This window comes from Equus quagga, chromosome 8 (genome assembly GCF_021613505.1).
Source record: "Equus quagga isolate Etosha38 chromosome 8, UCLA_HA_Equagga_1.0, whole genome shotgun sequence".
Taxonomy (NCBI): Eukaryota; Metazoa; Chordata; class Mammalia; order Perissodactyla; family Equidae; genus Equus; species Equus quagga.
Genome location: NC_060274.1, coordinates 87,439,122 through 87,461,378, shown reverse-complemented (window position 1 = coordinate 87,461,378; position 22,257 = coordinate 87,439,122). Strand labels below are relative to the sequence as shown.

The window sequence follows — 22,257 nt, the reverse complement described above, 5'->3', positions numbered from 1 at the left end:
GTAAGCCCCGCTGAACGCAACTAACTTCGTCCAAAATCGTCCCAACGCCCTTCTTTCGTCTGCTCTTGCAACAGCTTAAGAGAGCACAGTTCCACTGAAGCACGATCAGTTCCACTGAAATGATGGAAAAACCAAGACTCAGAGGACGAATGCTGTTTTCAGCCATCGTGGAGCTGGGATTCGAATCTAGCTCTCCCGAACCTCAGTCCCGAGCCCTTTGCGTCTTTGGGAGTTTCCTCAGCGTTTCCAGTTCCCAGGGAGCAAAGCCGCGCTTGTGCGGTATCCCGGCAGGACTCCACGCTGGCTCTCTTTGTGGGAGAATATATGGGCAAACGGGGTCCATCGTCCTCATGGCAAATCATGGCATGATTTCCCGCCTTTACTCCGCCGCCTGCGCTCACTGCCTTTCGCCCTGGTCACTTCTGCTAGATAAGTGGGGCGTCCTTACAGCCTGGCTGGGAGAGACCACAGGGCAGCCCAAGAAGGGGCGGTCTTGCCAAACCCACAGGCGCCCTCCAGCGGGGCTGGCGGTAAGCACAGCCGTGTGGACAGCGCCCAGGCGGGCGGGAGTCTGGGAGGAAGGCCTGTGTTATCCAAAGTGAGGTTCCTGGTGCTGGGGGCTGTGGCCGTGGTGGGGGATGTCTGGACAAAGGGACCCTGTGAGGCTCTTTGGAATGGGGAGGAATTTTATCACAGTTAGTAGGAGATTGGGTTTGGATTCTGAGAATCCTCAAGTTACCCCTGGGTGTGACAATGTTGCCAGCCACATTGTCACCTAGTGCCATTTCCCTCCTTGTTTTTGTGAAAGGAACACTGGCGTCATTAAGGCTTTTGAAGTGCCTTTCTTCTAAAAGTTCAGGGTTTCTTTTTTTTCCTTTTGAGGAAGATTAGCCCTGAGCTAACATCTGCTGCCAATCCTCCTCTTTTTTGCTGAGGAAGACTGGCCCTGAGCTAACATCCATGCCCATCTTCCTTTACTTTATACGTGGGACGCCTACCACACATGGCTTTTGCCAAGTGGTGCCATGTCCGCACCCGGGATCCGAACCGGCGAACCCTGGGCCGCCAAAGCGGAACGTGTGCACTTAATTGCTGTGCCACCCGGCTGCCACCTAAAAGTTCAGGGTTTTTACATAACTTTATAAAGTGTTGTGGAGCATTGGAAATAACACGGGCAGTCATAAGTTCTGGTGGCAGAATCACACGAACTAGTTTGGGGAATCTATCCCCTTCTCTGACCCTGTCCCTCTCCCTGAACTTCTCACCCTTCACAGCTTGCTATGTCAAAGAGACATGGTGCAAAACTGCCCTGAGATGCATAAGGTGCAAAAAGACAGCAACGACAATGAGAGCAGCAGCTGATGTTTATTGAGCGGTGACTATGTGCCGTACGTTGCTCTAAGCACCATTCATGGATTAAGTCATTCAGTCCTCACAAGAGCCATATGAGGTACCACAATTATCTGTGAAGAAACTGAGGCAGAGCCCAAGGTCATGCAGCCAATAATAGCAGCGCTAGGATTTGACCCTGGCTATGGAGCTTGTGCTGTTTGTCGTGATGTTTTACTGTGTTAACATGAGCGTAGGTAGGATGAAAATGATGTGGGTACTGTTAGGGTGAAAATGACAATAATAATGTCAAAAAAAAAAAAAAACCCTATCACTTTGGCTCATGTCTTTTTATCACTCTCATCTCAAAAAAGAGACTAGCGTAAATGTTATCTCCTCCAGGAAATTGTGGGTGGAACTAACGGCCCCGTGCTGGGCTCCCCCCACCTCCTGAACTTCTCTCTGTCTTAGAATCATGTGAGATTATCATCTACTCCCTTGTGGGTCGGCCCTCTAGACTGTGAGCTTCCTGAAGGCAGGGACCGTGACCCACAGCCTGGCCCAGGCAGGGTGACCATGGAGCTTGGACCCTGAGCCTCTGGGCACTCTCAGCGTTTTCTCGCCTTCCTCTCTTCCCTCCCACTCCTTTGAGGCAGCTGGATCTCCCTCCCGTCTTCCTAAGAGGGTCTCTGTTGAGACGTTTCAAGATCTATCTGGGAGTCAGGAAGGCAGGTCTGTGGTCCTCTGAGGGGCTGCTGACTAACGGGTGAGTCATCTTGACGACACTTGTGGTTTTCTCATTTCCCTTGGTGCAGCAGGAAGCTGAGGTGGTCAGTGCTGGGGGCCTGTGCCATGTTGTGGATGGGAACCAGGCTCACCTAAGATACCTGGGGGGATAGGGTGGGGGAGAAGCTTGGGAGGTGGCTAAGGGCTCCCTCCCCCAGGGACAGAAACCTTAAGGACAGTTCAAGGGCGGTAAATCTCAGGGCCACCATTCTGTATTCCAGGTGCGGGGATGGGAAAGGACTAGGGCCTCCCCTATGGGCTCTAACTAGCACCTGTCTCCTCTCTGCTTGTTTATTTCTTTGGACTTTATTCAAAAAGGAAGAGGTTGAAAAAGTAAGAGTGGGTGGAAGGCCATCGGATGAGACTGTCTGGAACTTTAGACCCTCTCAGAAGATGGAGAAAGACAGCGTAGCACGGGGCATGGGAGCCTGGAGAGGAGTCGGACTGGTCTCCATTTAGATCTCACGCTCACCTTGCTGTAGCCGGCCTCAGTTTCACCACGTGGGAAATGGGGATTGTTGTGAGGGCTCAAGACGATTCTGTAGGGGACAGGTTCTCGTGCAGTTACCTGGACAAACATGAGTTGAAAATGAAGAAAACTACTAGAAAGATCCACTGACTTTTCTCTCCTTTCAATTTAATCATTGAATTAACACTTCAGTTTTTCCCTTTTCCACTTCTTATTATTTCCAACACGTGGGCTAGCATTTCTAGCTCACTGCCACTGTTCAGTTTTCCTTGTGATTTGCTTCAGTTGTCACACGTTTTGAGTCAATCCCATAACCGTGTGCTGAGTGCAGGCTCTGTGTCAGGGACGATGCTTTGTGGTTTGGAGGATATCTTCAAAATCAGAGGGAGAATTCATGAAGCATCTCAGGTGAAAAGAGGAAATAAAGTTGCCAGCCCATTCTCCCAAATGCCTTTGTTGGCTTGAGAGGCATTTTGTTAAAAATTCAGTTGCCAAATGTACATGGAAGAATTTATCACAATGAAAAAAATACCTTTTGGGAACTTACATACCTGACAAAAGCATCTTAGCATTAAATCGTTAATACTCCCACCTGCTGCCAACTATAACTGCTCTCTTTTGTCATGATAATACAGACTGGCTGATGCTCTGGGAGAGGTTTTGGGCAACAATATAATCAACATCTGGGAAAATTTGCTTGCAATTCTGAGATTTCAGTCATCTTGTCAATGTAGAGTCTTTGTACTTTGCCCACCCATGAAGATTTTTATAATTCATGATTGTAATTTAGAATTCCAACCACACAAGTCTGTAATCTATTTCTTTTGGCATCAGCTTGCCTTGTATGGTGAACATGCCTAATAGTTTATAAGGCACCAATACATAAGGTGTCTCATAACTGATGATGTGGTATCAGGACTTTTCCGTTAGGCTGTGGTTTGATGGAAGAATGAAATCCCTTCAGAAGAGAGGAGCCAGGAGTCTCGAGACAACGAATACGAATTCTTCTTTACTCAATCAGTGGGAAGGATGGACCATCTTAGCCTGATTCATGAGGATGGTTAGAGCACATCCCTGACACAGAAAGCTGACATGCTAATTTCTACATTTCTTCTTAAAGCTACTGCTGTAACCAGAATATTTGTGTATTCATTCAACAAGTATTTGTTAACTGCCTCCTCGGTGCTAGGCAAGTTCTAGGTATTTGGAATACATCAATGAACGAAATAGGATAGCCTTCACGAAGCTAACAGTCTGGAGATGGGTTATTCATCTGGCTCAGGATAATTTAATCTATATTTTACATTATAAAATGGCTTAAACATGAAAAATACGGAAAGTAATTTAGATGCCCATATCTGTATTGACAACTGACTTTTAACATGTTTCTTTTTTTCTAATTATGGGCGCAGTACAAAATTTGGAAGACACATAGAAGAAACTAAACTCCACCAACCTTCCTGGTGGGAGGCCACCCGGAGTGCAGCCAGTTAATGTCCTTAGGAGCTAGGAGAAGCCTGAGCTCTCTGGCTCCAGGAAACCAAGTTACCTGTATTCCCAGCCCTGGCATATAATCACTGTTACCATTTTGGTGTGTTTCCTGCCTGTCTTTCTGAAGTGCATTTTTAACATAGTTGCAACCACATTGTATCCTACTTTGTTGTTGCCTCTTATTTCTTAAATGTACTTTATCTTTACTCTTAGTAACTATGTTATTCTGTGACATATCCTCCAAAACACCAGCATCCTTATCATTATCATCAACAGAGGCCACATCCAGGACACAAGAGTGTGGAGTATGTGTGTGTGTGTAGCTAGCTGTGTGTATTTGTGTGAGTGTGTGTTTGCTGGTGACAAGAACATGTTTGCCGTCCTCGTTTGAGGTGAATCACGAAGCTGGAAGAAAGTCCTAGATGAATTTGGCTACCAGTGAACAACAGATGGAGGAGAATCTCCCTATTACAAGTCATTTTGGCAAATAGTTGCATCCACTCTGGTGTCGGAAATCCCCTTTGGGCTGCCCGTCTGTTCTCTTTGGTTCCAGCGTTCTCGGTGCTCTTGGTAATTCTGTTGCCAAGGTTGCCACTGAGAGGAGTTACCTCCTCCAGGGATTTCAGAGCCACGGTAAGAAAATCTAACTCCGTAATTTTGTTTATGGTTATTGGAGGGCTTGAAATGAGATGCATATGTAAAATACTTAGCATAGAACCTGGCACCTGGTGGCCCGACCCATGTTAGACCCCTAAGAAACCACACTCCCTTCCCCACGTCCAAGTGCAGGTGTGTGCCGACTCTCCCCACAATGCACGATCCATCTGGGACCTATTGCGGTGCAAGTCGTAACCTTGGATGCTCTGTATTTATTCTAATCCCCTATTCCCCAGACCCTCGTCGAACATCTTTGATGTGGCAAATTTTGCTGGCCTACTAAAGATTATTCACTTAATTTCTCTCTGCTCTTACTCTTGCCTCTTGACACAGTGGCATTTTTGTATTTCTATATATTTATGTTTCCTAATTACAGAAAGAAAAAAAAAACATACGTTAAAAGATGATGTAATTTTCAACTACTAAATGAATTATGTCTTGGCTTGTTTCCTAAAGCCAGAGCCATAACTACTATTAAAATTGTTTATACTCTAAAACCTATAAGTGACAAGAGCAACAACAAACCATATGAAAAAGAGATGTTCTTTCTGGGGCAAATCTTTAATGTATATTATGGTGGTGGGCTTAGGTTCTTCAACTGAGTGAGCCTAGACTTAAGATTGAAATGTTAAACTGTCATTTGGGGACAGATTTTTTTCCTCAGCCCTGCGCACACAGGTGGAAACCGTGTCTGCACCTGGTGAGTTGGAGGTCAAATTTGGTCAAAACAGTGGAGAGGATAGAGTTTCAAAGGATCTATGTTTACCAAACCCTCTTTTCTTTCCTAATTTCATTTCCCCGGCTCTTTCTTGCAGTTTGATGGGGCCGTATGACTAATTTCTGGCTATTGGAATGTGGGAAGAAGGGATATGTGTTTCTCCCACACCTGGTCCCTATAATCCTTCTTCATGGACCTCCACCTTATTTTTCCTCCTTCATCTGTCAGCTAGATGTGGAGCATCCCGTGGAGGACTCTGGGACCTAGGGCTTGGTGCAGCAACAAGATGGAAGGATCTTAGGTCCCTGAATACCTCCAAAGAACGAAACCCAACAGCTCCCTGCTCTGATCTACATTGGGCTTTGTAATGAGCAAGAAATAAACCTTTATTGTGGTGTCAGCCTACGGAGAATTTGTATATTTGTTATGATGTTAGATACCCAAACTAATATAGGATTTGGCACATAGTAGGCCTTCAATAAATATTAGTATTTTTTCCTGTTGGTCCCCAGGAAGCACAGAATGTCAGAACTCTCTCAAGGAAGGCTGAAATGAGAAGAATTGATAGGGTATGTCTCAGCAAAGTCCTTGAGAGAAAGTCAGGAATCAAGTGGGGAAGCCAAATACATTGCCAATGGCACATGGTGGGGTCTGCAATGGAAGATGTGGCCTTGCCTCAGGAGCCGGATAGAAACATGATGGAAAAAGGTTGGAAATAGACTTGGAGTATTTGGGATAAATGTTGCAAACCAGTAGTAGTTCTTATCCCTGGTTTCTCACTAGAATCATCTGGTGAGCTTTAAGAAATGCCAATGCTTAGACCCCTATCTCCATTCAAGACCAGTGAATCAGAAGCTCTTCTGGTGAGCCTTGATGTCTATATGATTTCCTAGTTCCAGGGGTGAGCTCAGCTTGCTGTGTTGTTGAGAACCTCTGCGTAAATAATATTGAAGCATTTGTGTCTCACCTTTACTTAACAGTGGGTACTTGTGTGAGGCATACTTGGGTACCCAAAGGGACCGAGTAATCTTAAGGTGTGCTAAATAAAGTTCAGAGATAGTTGCAGCCAGAAGAAACTATGGCTCAAATACGCCATTTCCCGAGACATGTGTGACTTTTTTTTCTGCAGAGATGTGGAAGGTCAGACTGTCGGATGGTCCTGATGCCTTTGAGTTCTGTTCTAGTGTTCTGGGTGCTCAGTCAGAGGACTGTCCCAGAGTCCTGGAGCCAAAAGCTCCCCTTCCACAGTTGTCATGAGCCATGTTCCTGCTCTCTTGGGGAATTATGGAGCTTCACGTCTCTGAGGCTGGTTTTGTGTAGAGATGAAAGAGCAAGGAGTTAGTGGCCACTGTGGATAATGGAGCATACTGACAGTGATCACTAGTAAAATATGATGCTTTTGAGGATGTGGACAAGTTGATTGGGAGTAATATTTCAACTGAGCTTAAATACCTGCTATGATTTTGGAAACCTTATCAAATTCAGTGCCATCTTATTAAAATGACCTAAAGAGGAAGATTGAAAGGCGGTGCTGAATCGCCGGCTCTGAGTTGCCTTTTCTTTGAGAGACACTGTACTACGGGAGGTCCGCTCGGCACTGTGACCCCTGTGCACTATTCACCCACTCATTCTTTCAACAACTTCTAATGGGAATTTACGTGCCAGGCATCGTGCAAAGAGCTAAAGAAGTGAATAAGACATGGTCTCCATCTTCAAAGATCTTTTTGAAGGAATTTTCACTTGTAATTTGTGTATTTATTAGGCCCTGCAAGAGAGGCCTGATTACGCCCATTTTACAGGAGAAGAAAATGAGACAGAGCAATTAAGCAACTTGCTGGAGGTCACACATCCTCTGGCACCTGTATCGTCACCCCGGGCTTCTCACTCGGGTTCAGAGGCCTTTCCACAGAGGCCTCCCCAGGGAGAAGAACCAATGGCTGTTGGAAGGTGGAGGGGAGAAAGGTGCTTGCCAAAGCTGATGTTCCCGTCCTGACCTACCAGGGAGGGGCTCTCTGAAACGAAGGCATAAACGTGAATTCAAAACTATTCTAATCATTTCACCACAGGGAAAAGTGTATGAATCTGAAGGTGGATGAGGAAACGGAGGTGGCCAAGAGAGGTCTTCAGGAATCATCAAGTGCCCCAAGCTTGCTTGGACCAAGGAGCACAGTCAGAATCATGGAGAGAAATGCCTTCCTGAGCCAAGAGAGGTCTCACCACAGACAGTCATTGTGCTGGGGGCTTCTCCAGCTCGTGCTGCCATTCTCAAACTGGCTTTGGCCTTCAAACTTTCCTTGGGGTCTGGAATATGATTCCTGCAGATGCTCCGATTCCTGGGTCCTCTCAAGCTGCTTGATGGCCACTTGTATCTATTTCCCATCTTCTCCAGATTCTTTCTTACTACGTTTGTATTAGTCATGGTTCTCCAGAGAAACAGAACCAACAGGATGTGTGTATGTATGTATGTATGTATGTATGTATCATCTCTCTAGGGAGAGATTGATTTATTTTAAGGAATTAGCTCATGTGATTGTAGAGGCTTGGTGAGTCCAAAGTCTGCACAGTAGGCTGGCAGGCTGGAGATGAAGGGAAGAGTTGCAGTTCAATGGCCATCTGTTGGTAGAATTCTTTCTTGCCTTGAGAGGAGGTCAGTCTTTTTTCTATCAAGACCTTCAACTGATTGGATGAGGCTCACCCACATTATGGAGGGTAAAGCTTTCCTCAAAGTCCACTGATTTAAATGTTAATCTCATACAAAAAAAAATCTTCACAGAAACATCCAGAATAATGTTTGAGCACATAGCTGGATACTGTAGCCTGGCTAAATTGACACATAAAATTAGCCAGCATAATCCCCATGGCTCTCACATGTGCTCCCTACCTGTCAGAGTGTGCATGAAAAATGAAACATCCAAATGCTCCTTCTCTGGCTTGTTCTCTGCGTCTGCAGTTAGAGTCTTCTTTAAGAAAAGCAAATCTGATGGTATCAGTGTAGCAGATTCTGTCAAGGCCCTGTCCCTATCCTATGCTCTTACTACTGCATCGGCATTTCTTTGCCCGAGAGCTTCATCTGGCCACCAGATCTTGCTCTGCTGCCATTTCAGCAGGCCAGAAGTACCAGGGAGTTGGTGCCTTCGGGGAGCAATCCTTAACCAATGACTGACAGGAACGCCCCGGCTCCTTCTCTCCTCGGGGTGATAGCTAAGGCACGTGCCTTACTTACCCTGGCCCCTGCTGTTCCGCAGAGGATTAAGCTGCGGTTACCCACAGTGCTAGCTTGTCTTTACTGCTGTTTTTCCTTCCTTGTCTAACTTCCTCACTCCCTTCCTGAGAGTTCCCATTTCCTGTAAAAGCATTTCACTCTCTGTAGGAGACAGTCCAAACTTCCCAGCATGAAAACCAAGGTCCCCCATACCTCTCCAAGGATCACCTAGGCTCCCCTGGACCAGTTCCCCCCCAAGATTCTGGAGGCCCTATGAGCCAACATAAGGAGTTTTTACTTAATTTTAAGAGTCTACTCTATTAGTTTATTCTAAGAGTTTTTACGTTGTTCTGACAGTTTTTCTAGAGTGATGGGGAGTCACTGAAGGGTTTCAGGCAGAGGAAGGACATGACTAAATTTTTATTTAAAAATGTCACTTTGGCTGCTGGGTAGACAATGGCTTGGAGCAAGGATTCAAGCAGCTTGGGGAGTTAGGAGGCTATTGTGACAGTTCACGTAAGAGATAGTGTAGCCTGGACTAAGGGAAGGAGGGGCATGGAGAGGAGTGGATAGATGCCAGCCATTTAGGTCGTAGTTCTGCCAGGACTTAGTAACTGTTTAGATGAGAGAGACAGAGGGGACAGTAAGGACTCACAGGTTCTGATCTCATGGTAGAGTGGTTGGGGGGAACTTTTACAGAGATGGGGCTAGTGGAGGTTGAGAGTGAGGCTTTGATGATATTCTGGAAGTATTATGGCTAAGAACCCAAAAATGCCTGTCCATGAGGGGCCATGTGGGAACAAGCCCATGCTCCACTTTCCACACTCTGTGTTTGTCCTCATATGGGCTGCGTCACCCAGAAGGGCACCGTTTGCTCATCCTCACAGGGGTGCCACATGGCCTCTCCCCAGCAGAGGACCTTGCCCTAGGAAGTTTGGCTCAAAGAATGCCTTGGAACCCTTATCAGTCAGAGAAAGAAATTCTCCTCCTATGGGGATAGGTGGAAAGAGGGCAGCAAAGGTGGTCCTGGCCTGGGAAGGGGGGTGGAAGCACTGTCCCCCTCCTCCAACATCCCAAGTGAACTCTGGAGCGGGGAGTAGGAAGGTGAAGTGTTCAGATTTGGATGAGTCGAGGTTGGGTGCCTACCAGACCTTCTGAAGAAAAAGGAGATAGTCTGTTGCTTGGGAAAGTGATCTGGGTTGTGGAAATAGATACTGGAGAGTCATTAGCAGAGCTATCAAGAGTAAAGAGGCTTGCTCAGGGGAGAGGGCATGGAATGAGAAGATCAGAGTTTCCCTGGTTAACAACAACAGTAAGGGAATTGGCCAAGAAAGCTAGAACGAAAACCAGGAGTGAGTTGTGCCCTGAGGCCCAGGGAACAAAAGACATCCTAACTGATGCAGCTGTGGTCCACGGAGTTACATACTGCCAAGAGGCCTAGGAGTTGAGCGCCATGATACATCCACTAAATGTGGCGATGCCTAGGTGACAGAAGTATCATAGAATGGGGATGGGGCTGGAGGCTGGTGGGCGGCAGAGTAACTGAGCACTTCCTGAGGGTGTTTCCTGAGCCAGGTCCTGTCCAAGCTCCGGACTCCAGCTCTAAGAAAGCCCACGAGTGTCTGCAGCTCAGTTGAGTGATGGAGGCCTGGAACCTCTGTCTCGATGGCTCATGGGGGGATTGATATTCCAGGGCTTTGGACTGAGGAGTGAGTGAGCTCTGAGCCTCGTTCTTCTTGCCTCTGAACACGGATTATCTCAAAACTTTATGTAGAAAACAAGCACAAAAGGGACCCAGTGTCCTAGTGATGATGGTGATATTAAAAATAATATTTATTGAAAGTTTACTAAGGGTCAGGTCCAGGATAAGTCTTTAACATAAATTATCAGATATTCCCTATGAGGTAGGTATTACATCTCCATTTTATAGAAGAAAAAACTGAGAGCCAGAGAGGCTAGGAAACTTGCTCAAGTTTACACAGCAAGAAAGTAGAGGAACTTTTTGTCCTTTAAAATTTATTTTTAATGTTGTTAACCTATTTATTATGAACTAGCACCAAAGTTCATTATAGAGGAAGATGGAGAATGAATGGAGAGAGGGAATGACGGAGAATGACCATCCTGCCCCAATCATGTCACCTCCTTGGCAGGCAGCATTGTGTGTTACATCTGTGTTCACTGTTAAGTTCATCAAATGTTTTAGTGAAGGTCTCTCTGTGCCAGGCACCAGGCTGGGGCTGGGATGGAAGACTCACCCCTGTGGCCAGCAGCTCCTATCCTCATGGGGTGACCAGTGCACAACAAGCGGTGTGAGTGTAGCGTGATGATTTTAGGATGGGGATGCAGAATGGGGTGAAGGGGAGGCTTAAAGTGGAGCGGCCACCTCCCTCCAGGAAAGGCAGGAAGGACATGCTTTCTGGAGGACTTGGGACATCAGTGGAGACTTGAAGGATGAGGAGGAGTCTACAGGCAAAGCAAGTGGGCTGTGGGCGAAGAATATTCCAGGCTTGATATTCTGAATTAGGAAAAAGAAATTCAAGACAATCATTTTATCTCCCCCACCCCCAGCACAGAGTGTCTCCAGTTCTCAAAATCTCCTAACTGCAAAAGCTATTGGAACATTCTCCCCAAATTCTTAATGCAAAAAAGAAATTTAATTTACTCTAATTTGCTACCTACTATTATGGCAGAGCATTGGTCTGGGAGCCCCTCAGCTAATATTTTTTGAGATATTGAAGAATTTTTTGAGACACTGAAGGCAAGTACTGAAAAATAGTCAATTTCACAGGTGCACTAATAATATGTAAACAGAAAAAAAATTGAAGAATAGACAGAGGCCATCCCTAACACAAAGAAAAATCACCAGTGTGTGCAAATAGGATTCTGTAATCTGCATCAGGCCTTCCAGGCATTTTTCTGCCACCTGTCTCAGGCCCTCAAGTGTGTAGGCACTTTGCTTTTTACTCTCCCTGTTTATTTAGATGGTCTCTGCCATCCTTGGGCCGAATTAATATGGGAAACAAAGAATGGGCTCTAGGGGTGCAATAAAGTAGAAGCAAGATGAAACAGAAAAGGGCATTAGTGACCACCGAAGAGGAATTGCATCCATAAATACAGACTTTCTGAGACCGCTCTCATTCAGACCTCTGGTTCCAGAGGTTGTTCTGGAACTTACTCTTCTTGTAAAGTCCTCAAAGGCAGGGACTGTTTCTTGGTTAGCACGATGCCTAAAACACAGTTGCCACTCAATAATGTTAGTTTAACACTTCCCTTTCTCTGTTCATTTCTTCCTCCTCTCCGCCCCTCCTTGAAGGTAGTGTTTGGTAGATCAGTTAGGATTCTTGGTTGCAAGCAACAGAAACTCACAGAAGGGAATACAGTCTAAGGTACTAGGACATCTCATGGAATTTGGGAGGAGTTTATTTTCAGATACTAGCTGAAATGGGGCCTGGAGTGTACTGGAACTTTCTCTTCACTTTTCTCAATTCCTATTTCCAGCAAAGATACTTACCGGCCCTATCTGGATCCTACCACTTACCACCAGAGGAGCAGACTTGCAGTTCAGAAACTTCATTGCCTGCAGCCGTGTCTGTGATCATGTGAATGCGAGGGGGCCCTTCCCAGAAGTGGGAGTGGTTGTCAGGCAGCCTGTTGGGTGTCCGTGATGAGTATGAACAGCCGCTCTTATTGGAGAAACTTGGGTTTACAATTCTTGGACCATTGGCTGTTGGGAGAATTCCAAATGGTAGATGGCTTCCTACCTGCAAATGGTTGAAATGCATTAATGAACTGCTGAGGAGCTATCTCCTCTTTGGTAAAACAAAAAGTTATTTTCTTAGAAAGCTGGCTTTTTGATAACATATGCTACATATAGTGTCTCACTTTTTTCCAGAGGTTTAAAAACCAAGGAGCAATATTTACTTGCCATCGACACTCTTTCTCTTATGTAGAAACAGGTATCAGCCCCTTTACAGGGAATATTCAAGGACATGATATTAGTGCCTGAGTCAGAGGAGCATCCTGCAGGTTTTTATTTTCCCATATACAATTGTTATGTTTTGAAGGACATTATTTGATCCATGAGCTATGAATTGATTTAGGTACTGAGTTCAGTTCCTACTCTACTTTCTCGGGCTGAAGCCAGAGTCACACATTACATCTTGAGAGAAATTAATCTTGGCTAATGACTAGATCAAACCATTTTATGCATCTTGTTTCTTTCCTTCCTTCCTTCCTTCATTCATCAAACATTTGTTGCTGTGCCTTCCCTGTTAGAATCCATTCCAGTGCTTAAAAAAAGATCAATCCTTTCCAAACTTATTTTAAAGTAAACGTAATAAAACTAGAAGCTATCCAAGCCTGGACAGGTGTGAGATATTTACTATAATCTAGAAGTCAGCAAACCTTTTCTGTAAAGGGTCAGACAATAACTATTTTTGGCTTTATAGGCCATACAGCCTCAGGCACAACTACACAACTCTGCCTTTTGGTTTAAAAGCTGCCATAGACAACAGGTGAATAAATGAACGTAGCGATGTTCCAATAAAACTTTATTTGTGGACACTGAAATTTGAATTTCATATAATTTTAACCTGTCACAAGAGTAGCTCTTCTTTCGAATTTTTTTCAGTCACTTAAAAATGTTAAACCCATCCTTAGGTGGAAGACTCTGGAGAAACAGGTAGCGGCTGCATTTGACCTGCACGCATCAGTTTGACAACTCCTGCTCTACCAAGACCATCGGATCCTCTCATCTGCCTGGCTGTCCTTGTTTAGTTTTTTTTACTTCACAGGCATCCTTGAAGGAGCATTTCTGAAAGAGCAAGCCAAAGCAATGCTTCTTTTGATCTTAGTCTTGAACTCCTTCCTTCTTGGCTTATGTAATGGTCGCATTCGCCTTCACCCGGTTTGGTGTGAGAGCCCCACACTGAGAAGGCTGCTTGAAGACTCTGCACTTGAAGCGATGCCTTTAGTGGTTCTCTAGGTGTGCAGTATCTAAAACCAGGGAGAGAGATAACGATTCCGGGGAGAAGCAGTTTAAAAACAGTTCTAATTGTTCAGGCAGGTTATTTTTACCAGTCTTTAGGCGACAGATCAATGATCACATTGTTATTATTTTTATAGATGATATTTCAAAAAGCTTTTCTGCTAAGAGTGATTAAATACCAAGTTTTAATTTTACTCACTCAAGGAAAAATTTCCATCGCACTAGGATATTTTTTCTTGATAATTTACTATAGGAGACTATCACTTGGAGCTTTCAGGTGACACAAAAGAAGGCATGCGCTGCTGATGAAGGTTTGGGAAAGAGGGAGAAATACAGGGTAATGGGAACTGTAGGAAACTTTTGGTGGTTACTATATGAAAAAATATATAGGGGCCGGTCCTGTGGCCAAGTGGGTAAGTTCGCGCGCTCCGCTTCTGGCGGCCCAGGGTTTTGCTGGTTCGAATCCGGGGTGTGGACATGGCACTGCTCATCAAGCCATGCTGGGCAGCATCCCACATGCCACAACTAGAAGGACCCACAACTAAAAATACACAACTATGTACCAGGGGGCTTTGGGGAGAAAAAGGAAAAATAAAATCTAAAAAAAAATTTTTACATATAAAGATTTCTTTACTTATAAAATTAATGGTGATAACAATAAGTAAAATATATTATTGCCATGAAGAAGAATTTTCCAGTGTCTACGTAATGAAACTTGGGAGTCACCTGGTGATTGCAATAACTGAACGCCTACTGCATGCCTAGGTTTCACCCATTTCCTCTCACTTGACCCTCATTGTAAGACAAGGAAAGCCAGACTCAGGGAGATAGAGCTGGCAAGTGGTGGAGGCGGGATTCAGACCCAGGTCTGTCTGTGGAGCCCTTTGCAGGTTTTCACACTGTAACCAGTTCCGGTCTCAAGGAGGACCGCACGGTTAGAAGCACCCTGACTCCCAAGCTGAGGTGGGCCATTCTGTGTGACATGAGGTCCATGACACCCATTGCCTTTTGGATCAATTAATCTTGCCATGCACGTGTGCAAACTGTCAATGTGACCCTGGTTCTAGACCTTCCCTGAGAGAATTTTTAACTGAAGTTCCAATTACATCTGACATAAAGAAAAAACCATTTCTCTAAAAATATATGGTGAATTGAAGAAGATTTAATTCCTGAGACAATCATTAACCTGGATTCCAGTGGGCTTGAGAATTTTATGGGTCCCCTGAAATTGTATTAGAATATTGCACGTGTGCATACGTGCCTTTTTTTGGAGAGGGTTTCTAATTTTAGATTCTGAAGATGTGTGGACCCACTGTTCCCTAAACTCAGTTGGAACCAGTTAGGGATATACCTGACTGACTATCTTGTTATTGACAAGGGTTTGTCAGTTGTATCAAATTCCATCACAACAAATGAGGTTAAATTAACTGTAGTCCCATAATAGCCTGAATATGGCACTGTCATTCCACGTTACCCTGGGTGGACTCCACCAAGGGTCTCAGCTCTAGTCTCTTCCCATGAGCTGCACAGCCCCTGACACAGAACAATGCAACTGTAGATCCTTAAGAACTGCTTGCTGGTTGGAGGGAATGATTTTCCCTATTAGAAACCTTGCCTAACTCAGTCATTTCAGGTCCTGGAAGGACCAATGATTGACTTGGCGTCATAAAGCGAAACTCCTATGTCCAAACGCTGCCACTTTCCAGCTGAAGGGGCTTAGTCAAGCTCCCCTTGGCCTCAGTTTCCTCTTCTGTAAAAAGGTTAGCTGTAGCATTGGTAAAATCTCTCCCACTTCCACAAATTCCAGGAGTCTGGTATGTGGTGCAACCAAATCAGAAAGCGCTGGGACAAGCCATTTGGAATGGGCTACAGCTTGGTCGTGAACTGCACATCTTAGCGCCTCTATATGAAAGCGCTCGGCCACAAATATGGGTTACCTTGATAATTATCTTCTGGCCGGGTCTGCTGAGAGTACAGTAATCTTATCGGGGCTCCAGGCTGGTTAAGGGGACAGCTGCAGGGAGGAAGTGGGCGTGGCGATTTTCCTGACTTCCTTGTTTGGAGTAAACTTTGGCAGCATCTGACCGGCTTAGAGGTTTGCTTTCCCATCTGTTGATGTGCTTTTTGGGAGCTCTCCTGCCTGCCAGAGAAAACATCTAGAAGAAGCACGACGCCAAATCTTAGCCATTCCCTTGGGTCCCCAAACCCCACCAGCCTCCAGAGAGGGGAAGGCGAAGCTGAGATAGAAAACAGACGTGCCTGTAGCGCGCTGGCTTCAGCGGCTCCCAGAGAGCAGATTGGAAAATACAGGGATTTCGGCACCCAGTCACCAGCCCCCATAACACGCACGGGTGCGCGTCGCCTCCCGTTCTTAGCGCTCCTCTGGCCGTATCTGGAACTTGGCATTGGAGATGGGGCAGTTGCGATGCTCGCTGACTCCGCCGTGTGCCTAGAGCATTAGGTGGCTTTGCGGTCCCCGCGCCTGCAGCCGGCGCGCTCCGCTCAGAGCGCGCGGCGGGTCTGCGGGAACAGCGCGCGGCGCGGCGGGGGAGGGGACGCGGGCGAGCGCGGGGCGGGGGCGCAGGGCTGCGCGCTCCGCCGCGGGGGACCCCGGGACGCCACCGGCTGAGCCATGACGGACGCCAGCAACAGGAAAGAGGGCTTCAAAAAATGCCGGAGCGCCACTTTCAGCATCGATGGCTACAGCTTCACCATCGGTGAGAACTTTCCACCCTCTGTCCGACTCCTGGCTTGGGCAAACACCCTTTCCGGTGGCGGCGAGGGTCCTTTCTAAGCGAGGGGGCCGGGGGTGGTCAGGGGTCGGGCTGGGCCGCGAGGCGCTCACCACGCGGCCCCGGGGAGAGGCGACAGGGCTGGGAAGTCGCGTGCGTGGCCGGGTCGCCGCGCCCGGGGCTGTCCCCGCGACGCCCCTCCCGCCGCTCTAATCCGGCATCCCGCTGAAGCTGGTTTTCAGGATCTCACCTTTCTGAACTACTCGATTTCTTTGCTGAGATTTTAGTAACGCAAGCCAGAAGAGGACCGATAGAGACTGGGATGAAGGCAGAGAGATGGAGAGTTGGAGACAGAAATATGTAGAGAGGGAAGTCAGAAAGCGACAGCAGACGTGGACGTGATAGACGCTAAGACAGTCACACAGAGAAACAGAATGACAGAGACATCTAGACACGGAGACATTAATGGAAACACCTAGACACAAGGTCAGAAATACACAGACAGAGACGCCAAGACAGAGACTAATAGAGAGACAGAATGACAGAGAAGTGGAGACAGTGAGGGAAATAAGAGAGATGCAGAAGCTGAGAGAGATGGACAGAGATAGATTCGGAGAGAGACTGAATGAAGCTTCTACAAAAGTTGAAACAAGGAGAAAGGAACACATGGAAAGAGAGAAAGAGATGAGAAGGGGAGGGTGAGGAGAGAGAGAGACAGAGAGCGAGAGAGGCAGAATTCAGGGAGGGAGGGATGTACCATGTTACTGAAATATTTGAGAAAAAGCTGTCCTCTGGATTCCCAATGGCTCCCTGTTTTCCTGCCTTCCCAAACTCTTTACTGAAATGGGTACCAGCTGGGGGGCTGGAGCTGTCTTCCCCACTCTGAGAGGGAGCAGGACCACACGGCTGCCCCTCTGGAGGCTGAATGTGAAGAGATCACTTCTTGATGCTTTTACTCCTGGTCCTGTGCTGTGCACTGTTTTGAAGCAACTGGTCCAGGGGTTACCTCCTCATCTTCCCAGGAGTGAGGGCAAAGCTGGGGAGGCTTCCTCTCTTGAATGTTAGAGTTTGGAGAACAGCGGGGCAGAGCCTGGTGCTGAGGAGCTGCTCTAGCATTTCTACTTCTGAGTGTGCTCAGGTCACTTATGCCTTTAAGCCTAGACTTCACCCCAAAGCCTTTGAAAATGTGGGGTATATTAACTTGCTTTGTGGTGGGCTGCACCTGCTTGGAGGTATAGCAGGAAACTGCTAGGGACCAGAAGAGACCGACGGAGAGGAGCTCATCTCTGGGCCACTTGTGCTCCTTCTAATGAAGTGGCCCAAGATTTCTGGGGCATGGATTGAACACGTTACTTCCAGAATTGTCTAAACTCCTTAGCCTGCTTCCCAGGGCTCTCCATTCTGGCTTGAGTTTGCCTTTCCTGCCTCCACTGTTACTTCAAACCTGTTTCTTCCACACATTCATCATTGCTTGCCCTTCTCCAAATCCCACCCCTCAGAGACTTTGCTTGGGCAGTTCCCTCGGCCAGGAGTGCCATTCCTCCAATTCTGCATTGAGAGATCTTGTCTATCCTTTGCTCTCCTTCCCCTTCAAAAGGAATTTCGCCCCCTGCACTCCCCTTAGCCTCATAGTCCTCTGGGAGAGCTCACATCCTGCCTTGAATCACTTATTTTGGCACCTCTTGGTTGTCCTCCTTGCATGACAAATTCCTTAAGGATGAGTGTGTTTAATTTATCTTTCACCCTCTAATGGTGATGGTGGCTTCTTGTTGGGAGTTTTTGTAGAAATGAATTAAAGGTTGCCAAGGTCAAAAGTGATTCATTGAAAGGCCGTTGTCATGTTAATTTTAGTTTTCTTGAATCTGGTAAGAGAACTTCCAAAAGGGATTTTTATGTTTTACTTGGTAGTTCCTGTGAAATCTTATCTTCCAAAAGAAATGTGGCTTCTACAACCCGGGTTCACAGTGTGATCTTGCCCCTCCCAACCCCTTGCCTCCTTTTGCTGCTATCCTCCCTAGAAGAAATGGTCTGGCATATTGGCATGGTCTGCTGCTCAGAAGGGACCTCAGGAGTGAGCTGGTCACTTCCTGGTAAGGGAGCTGCCAGCTTATTTCAGATCTCTGGGCATTTATTCCTTCACTCCTTTCCATCTAGCCTCCTCCTGCCCTCTCTCCTTCAAGGAATACTTATTGAATTTTACTGTATTAAAAGACACAATTTGGCACAATGGCAAGCATTCAATAAATGGTAATTGTTGTAATTATTCAAGGCCTAAGCTAATATTATGGGGAGTTTATGGAGATAAATCAGACTTAAAACCTGCTATCCGAGGAATCTGTATTTTTGGGGTGATGTGATATGTTCATACCATTTTACAAAGAAGAAACTAGTAAGTTCCATTAGCGACATTTTTCAGCCCTTATAGACATTTTATAAAACACAGATAACAAAAAAGAAAGAAGAATATCACTTGTAATTTTGTCACCCAATGCTAAGTATTATTAATATTTCTTGTATATACTTTCAGTACATTTTTGTATATACAAAATTTTTTCAACAAAAATGCAATCATAATGTTTGATAGTCTTTTATTTAATATCTTATTAGTTTACTTTAATATCTTATTTGTTTCATGCTATATATAAAGTCTTTAATCAGTCTCCTATTTGCTGGCTATTTAGGTTGCTTTTAATTTTCACCATAATAAACAATGAGAAAAGACTAAATCTTTGGGTACATCCATGAATACTTTTGAGGATAAATTTCTAGAAGTATAATTGCTTGGTCCAAAAGTATGCATATTTTTAGGGATTTCAAGACATATTGCTCAACTACCTGGAAATACCAACTTTCATGCCCACCAGCAGTGTATAAGGGTGCTCACACATTCTCACGAGTACTGGACACTATAATTAAAAAAAAAAAGGTGCTGCTTTGAGAGGTGGAAGGTGATATCTCAATTCCACATGTTTCACTTGTTTTGTAAAATTGCCTTTTTATGTTCTTTGTGTGTTTTTCCTCTGAGGATTTCATCATTTATTTTTAATTTGCAAGTACTTAATGTATGTAATACATGTTAATTATACATTCAATCAATATATTAATTATACATAATATGTAATTATAATTACTATATATTAACTATAATATACTTTATATTATATAATTACTATATATTAATCACATAATTATATAATTAATGTCTATCAATAATATACATTATATGCACACATATATGTCTCTGTGTATGTAGACATGTGTGTGTGTGTGTGCATATATGTATGATTTGCAAGAGCTGTCTGTCATGTACGTTAGAAATATCTCCTCCGAGCATGAGGACTCACATTCCTGCAGCATCAGTGTGTGGCACTTAGGACTTGCTTTGTGAATGTAGATACCTTGTCGCTTACACCCATGGTTGCCAGCTTGTCACATGGCTTCAGCAGGGTGGAGTAGGTGCACAGTCTCCCTCTTACCACGGGAGAGAGGAGTCCTGAGGAGATCCTGGTGGCCCCCAGATCTCTCTTTTGCTCAGGTGTCTGACATTCTGTCATTAGGAGTTACCTCCTTTTCTAGTCTGTTAATTTTGCAAAATTTCCGGGTCAAAGGACTTGACTAAAGAAAGTTATGTTATGGTATTGGTGACTCAAAAAATTCTTACTGGGGGAGACCTGTGAGGACAATAGGAGTATTGGGGGTTCTGCAGGAGGGGAGCTGTGACCCACCCCTGTGGCAACGTCAAGAATAAAGTTTCCTTAGAGGGCCCCTGACAAAACTTCTCTCTGCTGAGTGGTCATTTCTGGGCTAAGGGGAGGCATCTGCTTCTGGTTTAGACTGGTAGGGAGCAAACTTCAGCTATGGTTCTCCATGAGGGGGGCCACTCCCCAGGCGGTGTTTAGACATGTGCAGTGTACTTTTGGTAGTCGCGTGCTGGGGTCCTGGGGACAGGCTCTACAGACAGTGAGCAGAGGCCAGAGGAGTTCACTGTTCTGCAGCGTGAGGGACAGTCCTGCACAGTGAGGAATTGTCCTAAACACCAATCACACCCCTGTGGAGAAACCCGTGAGAGTTCCCTCAGACATGGAAGCCTGGGGCTTGGGAATGCCCTGCCTGCGGGGACTCTGACAGTCAAAGCTGCACTGAGAACGGTCCTGTGTAGCTGTGGGGTGTGGAGCGGGCACTGAGCTGGGTTCTTCACTCAGCTCATTCGATCACCTTTCACAGCAACTCTGAAAGGTATCTGTTATGACCCTCATTTTAAGAGAAGAAACTTCTAAGACTCTGAGAAGTAATTTGCCAGAAGTCACAAACTAGGAAGTGGCCGAGTTGGGTTCAGACCACGTCTGCCCTGACTCCTCAGCCCAGTGTTTGCCCCACACTCCGCTGCCTCCCACAGTGGACCTTGTTTCTGCCTGAGCTTTGGGACCAGCCATCCTCTCAATGAAGAGTTTGTCAGGTCGGCTGAGTCAGTGCAGGCTGGGTCTACACCAGAAGGAGGGGGACTGTTGTCACAGGGGAGCTGGGGCTGCTTGTAGGAGGATAAGGTGGAAGGAACAAGGTTTGTTAATCTGCCTCCCACGGGGGCTGCCTGTTCACTCCCATGCTCCCCCACCTCCCCTGGCAAATGGTTTTGTGTCCTCTTCGTATAATTTTCTCAGATCATGAAATCAGGTATGTGGTCAGGAGGTCTTAGAGACAAGACTATGAGGTTGAACATGTGCCACATCCAGAAAGCGTTGGCTGTCCTTGAGCCTTTGTGATTTGAGAGGTCCATCCCTAGGAAACCATTGAATTTATGATTGTAGCAAATGATTATACTGATTAGCATTAATTGAAGGCCATATGTAGAAGTTCAAGTGTAATTTGACTCTGGTGAGGTACTTGCTAGCTAGTATTTGAATATGAAATGAATGGTTGTGGGGAGAGTTGCAGGATCATTGTTTTCCAGAACTTTCCTTGTCTTCTGCAATTTGGATATCTATTTGGGTTTGTAGTAAGTGGATTCACAGATTCCTACTTTGTCCATGAGGCTGCCTGAAATACAAACACACGTCCACCCCCCCAAAGGTGAAGTATGTCTGCAAAAAACAAAAGCGCTTTCTTTTTTGACCTGAGAGGGCCTCACTCCAACTCTTCTGGTACTCCTTACCACTCACCTTACACACGAGAAAGCCAGGCTCAGGGAGGGCCCTCATTTCCCCTTCTTCCCTCAGTGATGACCTCCAGGGTGTCAGGAGGAAATGGGTGAAACCAGAGGCGGGGAGGGTGTGAAGTTGGTGGGCTGTATGGCAAAGAAGCTGCTTTCTTCAAAAATGAACCTGGTGGTGGTGTGGAAAATTCAAGGCCTGTAGTGAAGAAGTATTGCTAACAGAGGGATGTGTTTCCTGTAGCAACTACCGCTGGCTCCCTTGCCCCTGTGTTTCTCTCCATGGGGTTGACTCAGAGGAGGAAAAACAGGGGCACCCTAGATAGCAATTGGAGGCCCAGGAGACTGGGAGTGAGGATTTTATGTCCCACCCTTGGACTGCTGGGAGCTGGGAACCCACGCTGACTGCAGGAAGTCTGCTGGCAGATGCTCCTCTCACAGGAGTTCTGGGGTGGGCATGGGTGGCTGAGGCCAGGGGGACTTGGCTTCATGCGCTGGGGGTGTGGCCCCCTCTCCAGCCCAGGCCTAGTGGCCTCTGGCTTCCCTTGGTGCATATGACTGAGGACTTTCTCAGCCCAGACTGGGTCTCGGGGTTCTCTCGGCCGAGTGTCTTGTCTGTCTTCTGTCTGCCTGCTTGTCTGACTAGGAGGAGACCTCTGGGCATTGTATGCTTGGTTGGAGGCGATGGTGGGGAGCGAAGAACTGAATAAGGATCCAAGGCAAAATACTCTACAGCCACC

The 22,257-nt window shown here is 46.1% G+C and overlaps 1 protein-coding gene across 2 annotated transcripts in view; it reads left to right on the top strand.

Annotated features, from left to right (window-relative positions):
- Positions 1-15,806: 15,806 nt before the first annotated feature.
- The window catches only part of PDE1C (phosphodiesterase 1C), a 492,809-nt gene continuing 486,358 nt past the window's right edge, over positions 15,807-22,257 (top strand). Inside the window, exon 1 of one of the 2 annotated variants that reach the window (XM_046670214.1) lies at positions 15,807-16,356. In XM_046670214.1, coding sequence (XP_046526170.1) covers positions 16,272-16,356 — 85 coding nt within the window. In that variant the 5' untranslated portion in view covers positions 15,807-16,271. The remainder of the gene's footprint in view (positions 16,357-22,257) is intronic. The other variant, XM_046670213.1, reaches the window with a different exon arrangement.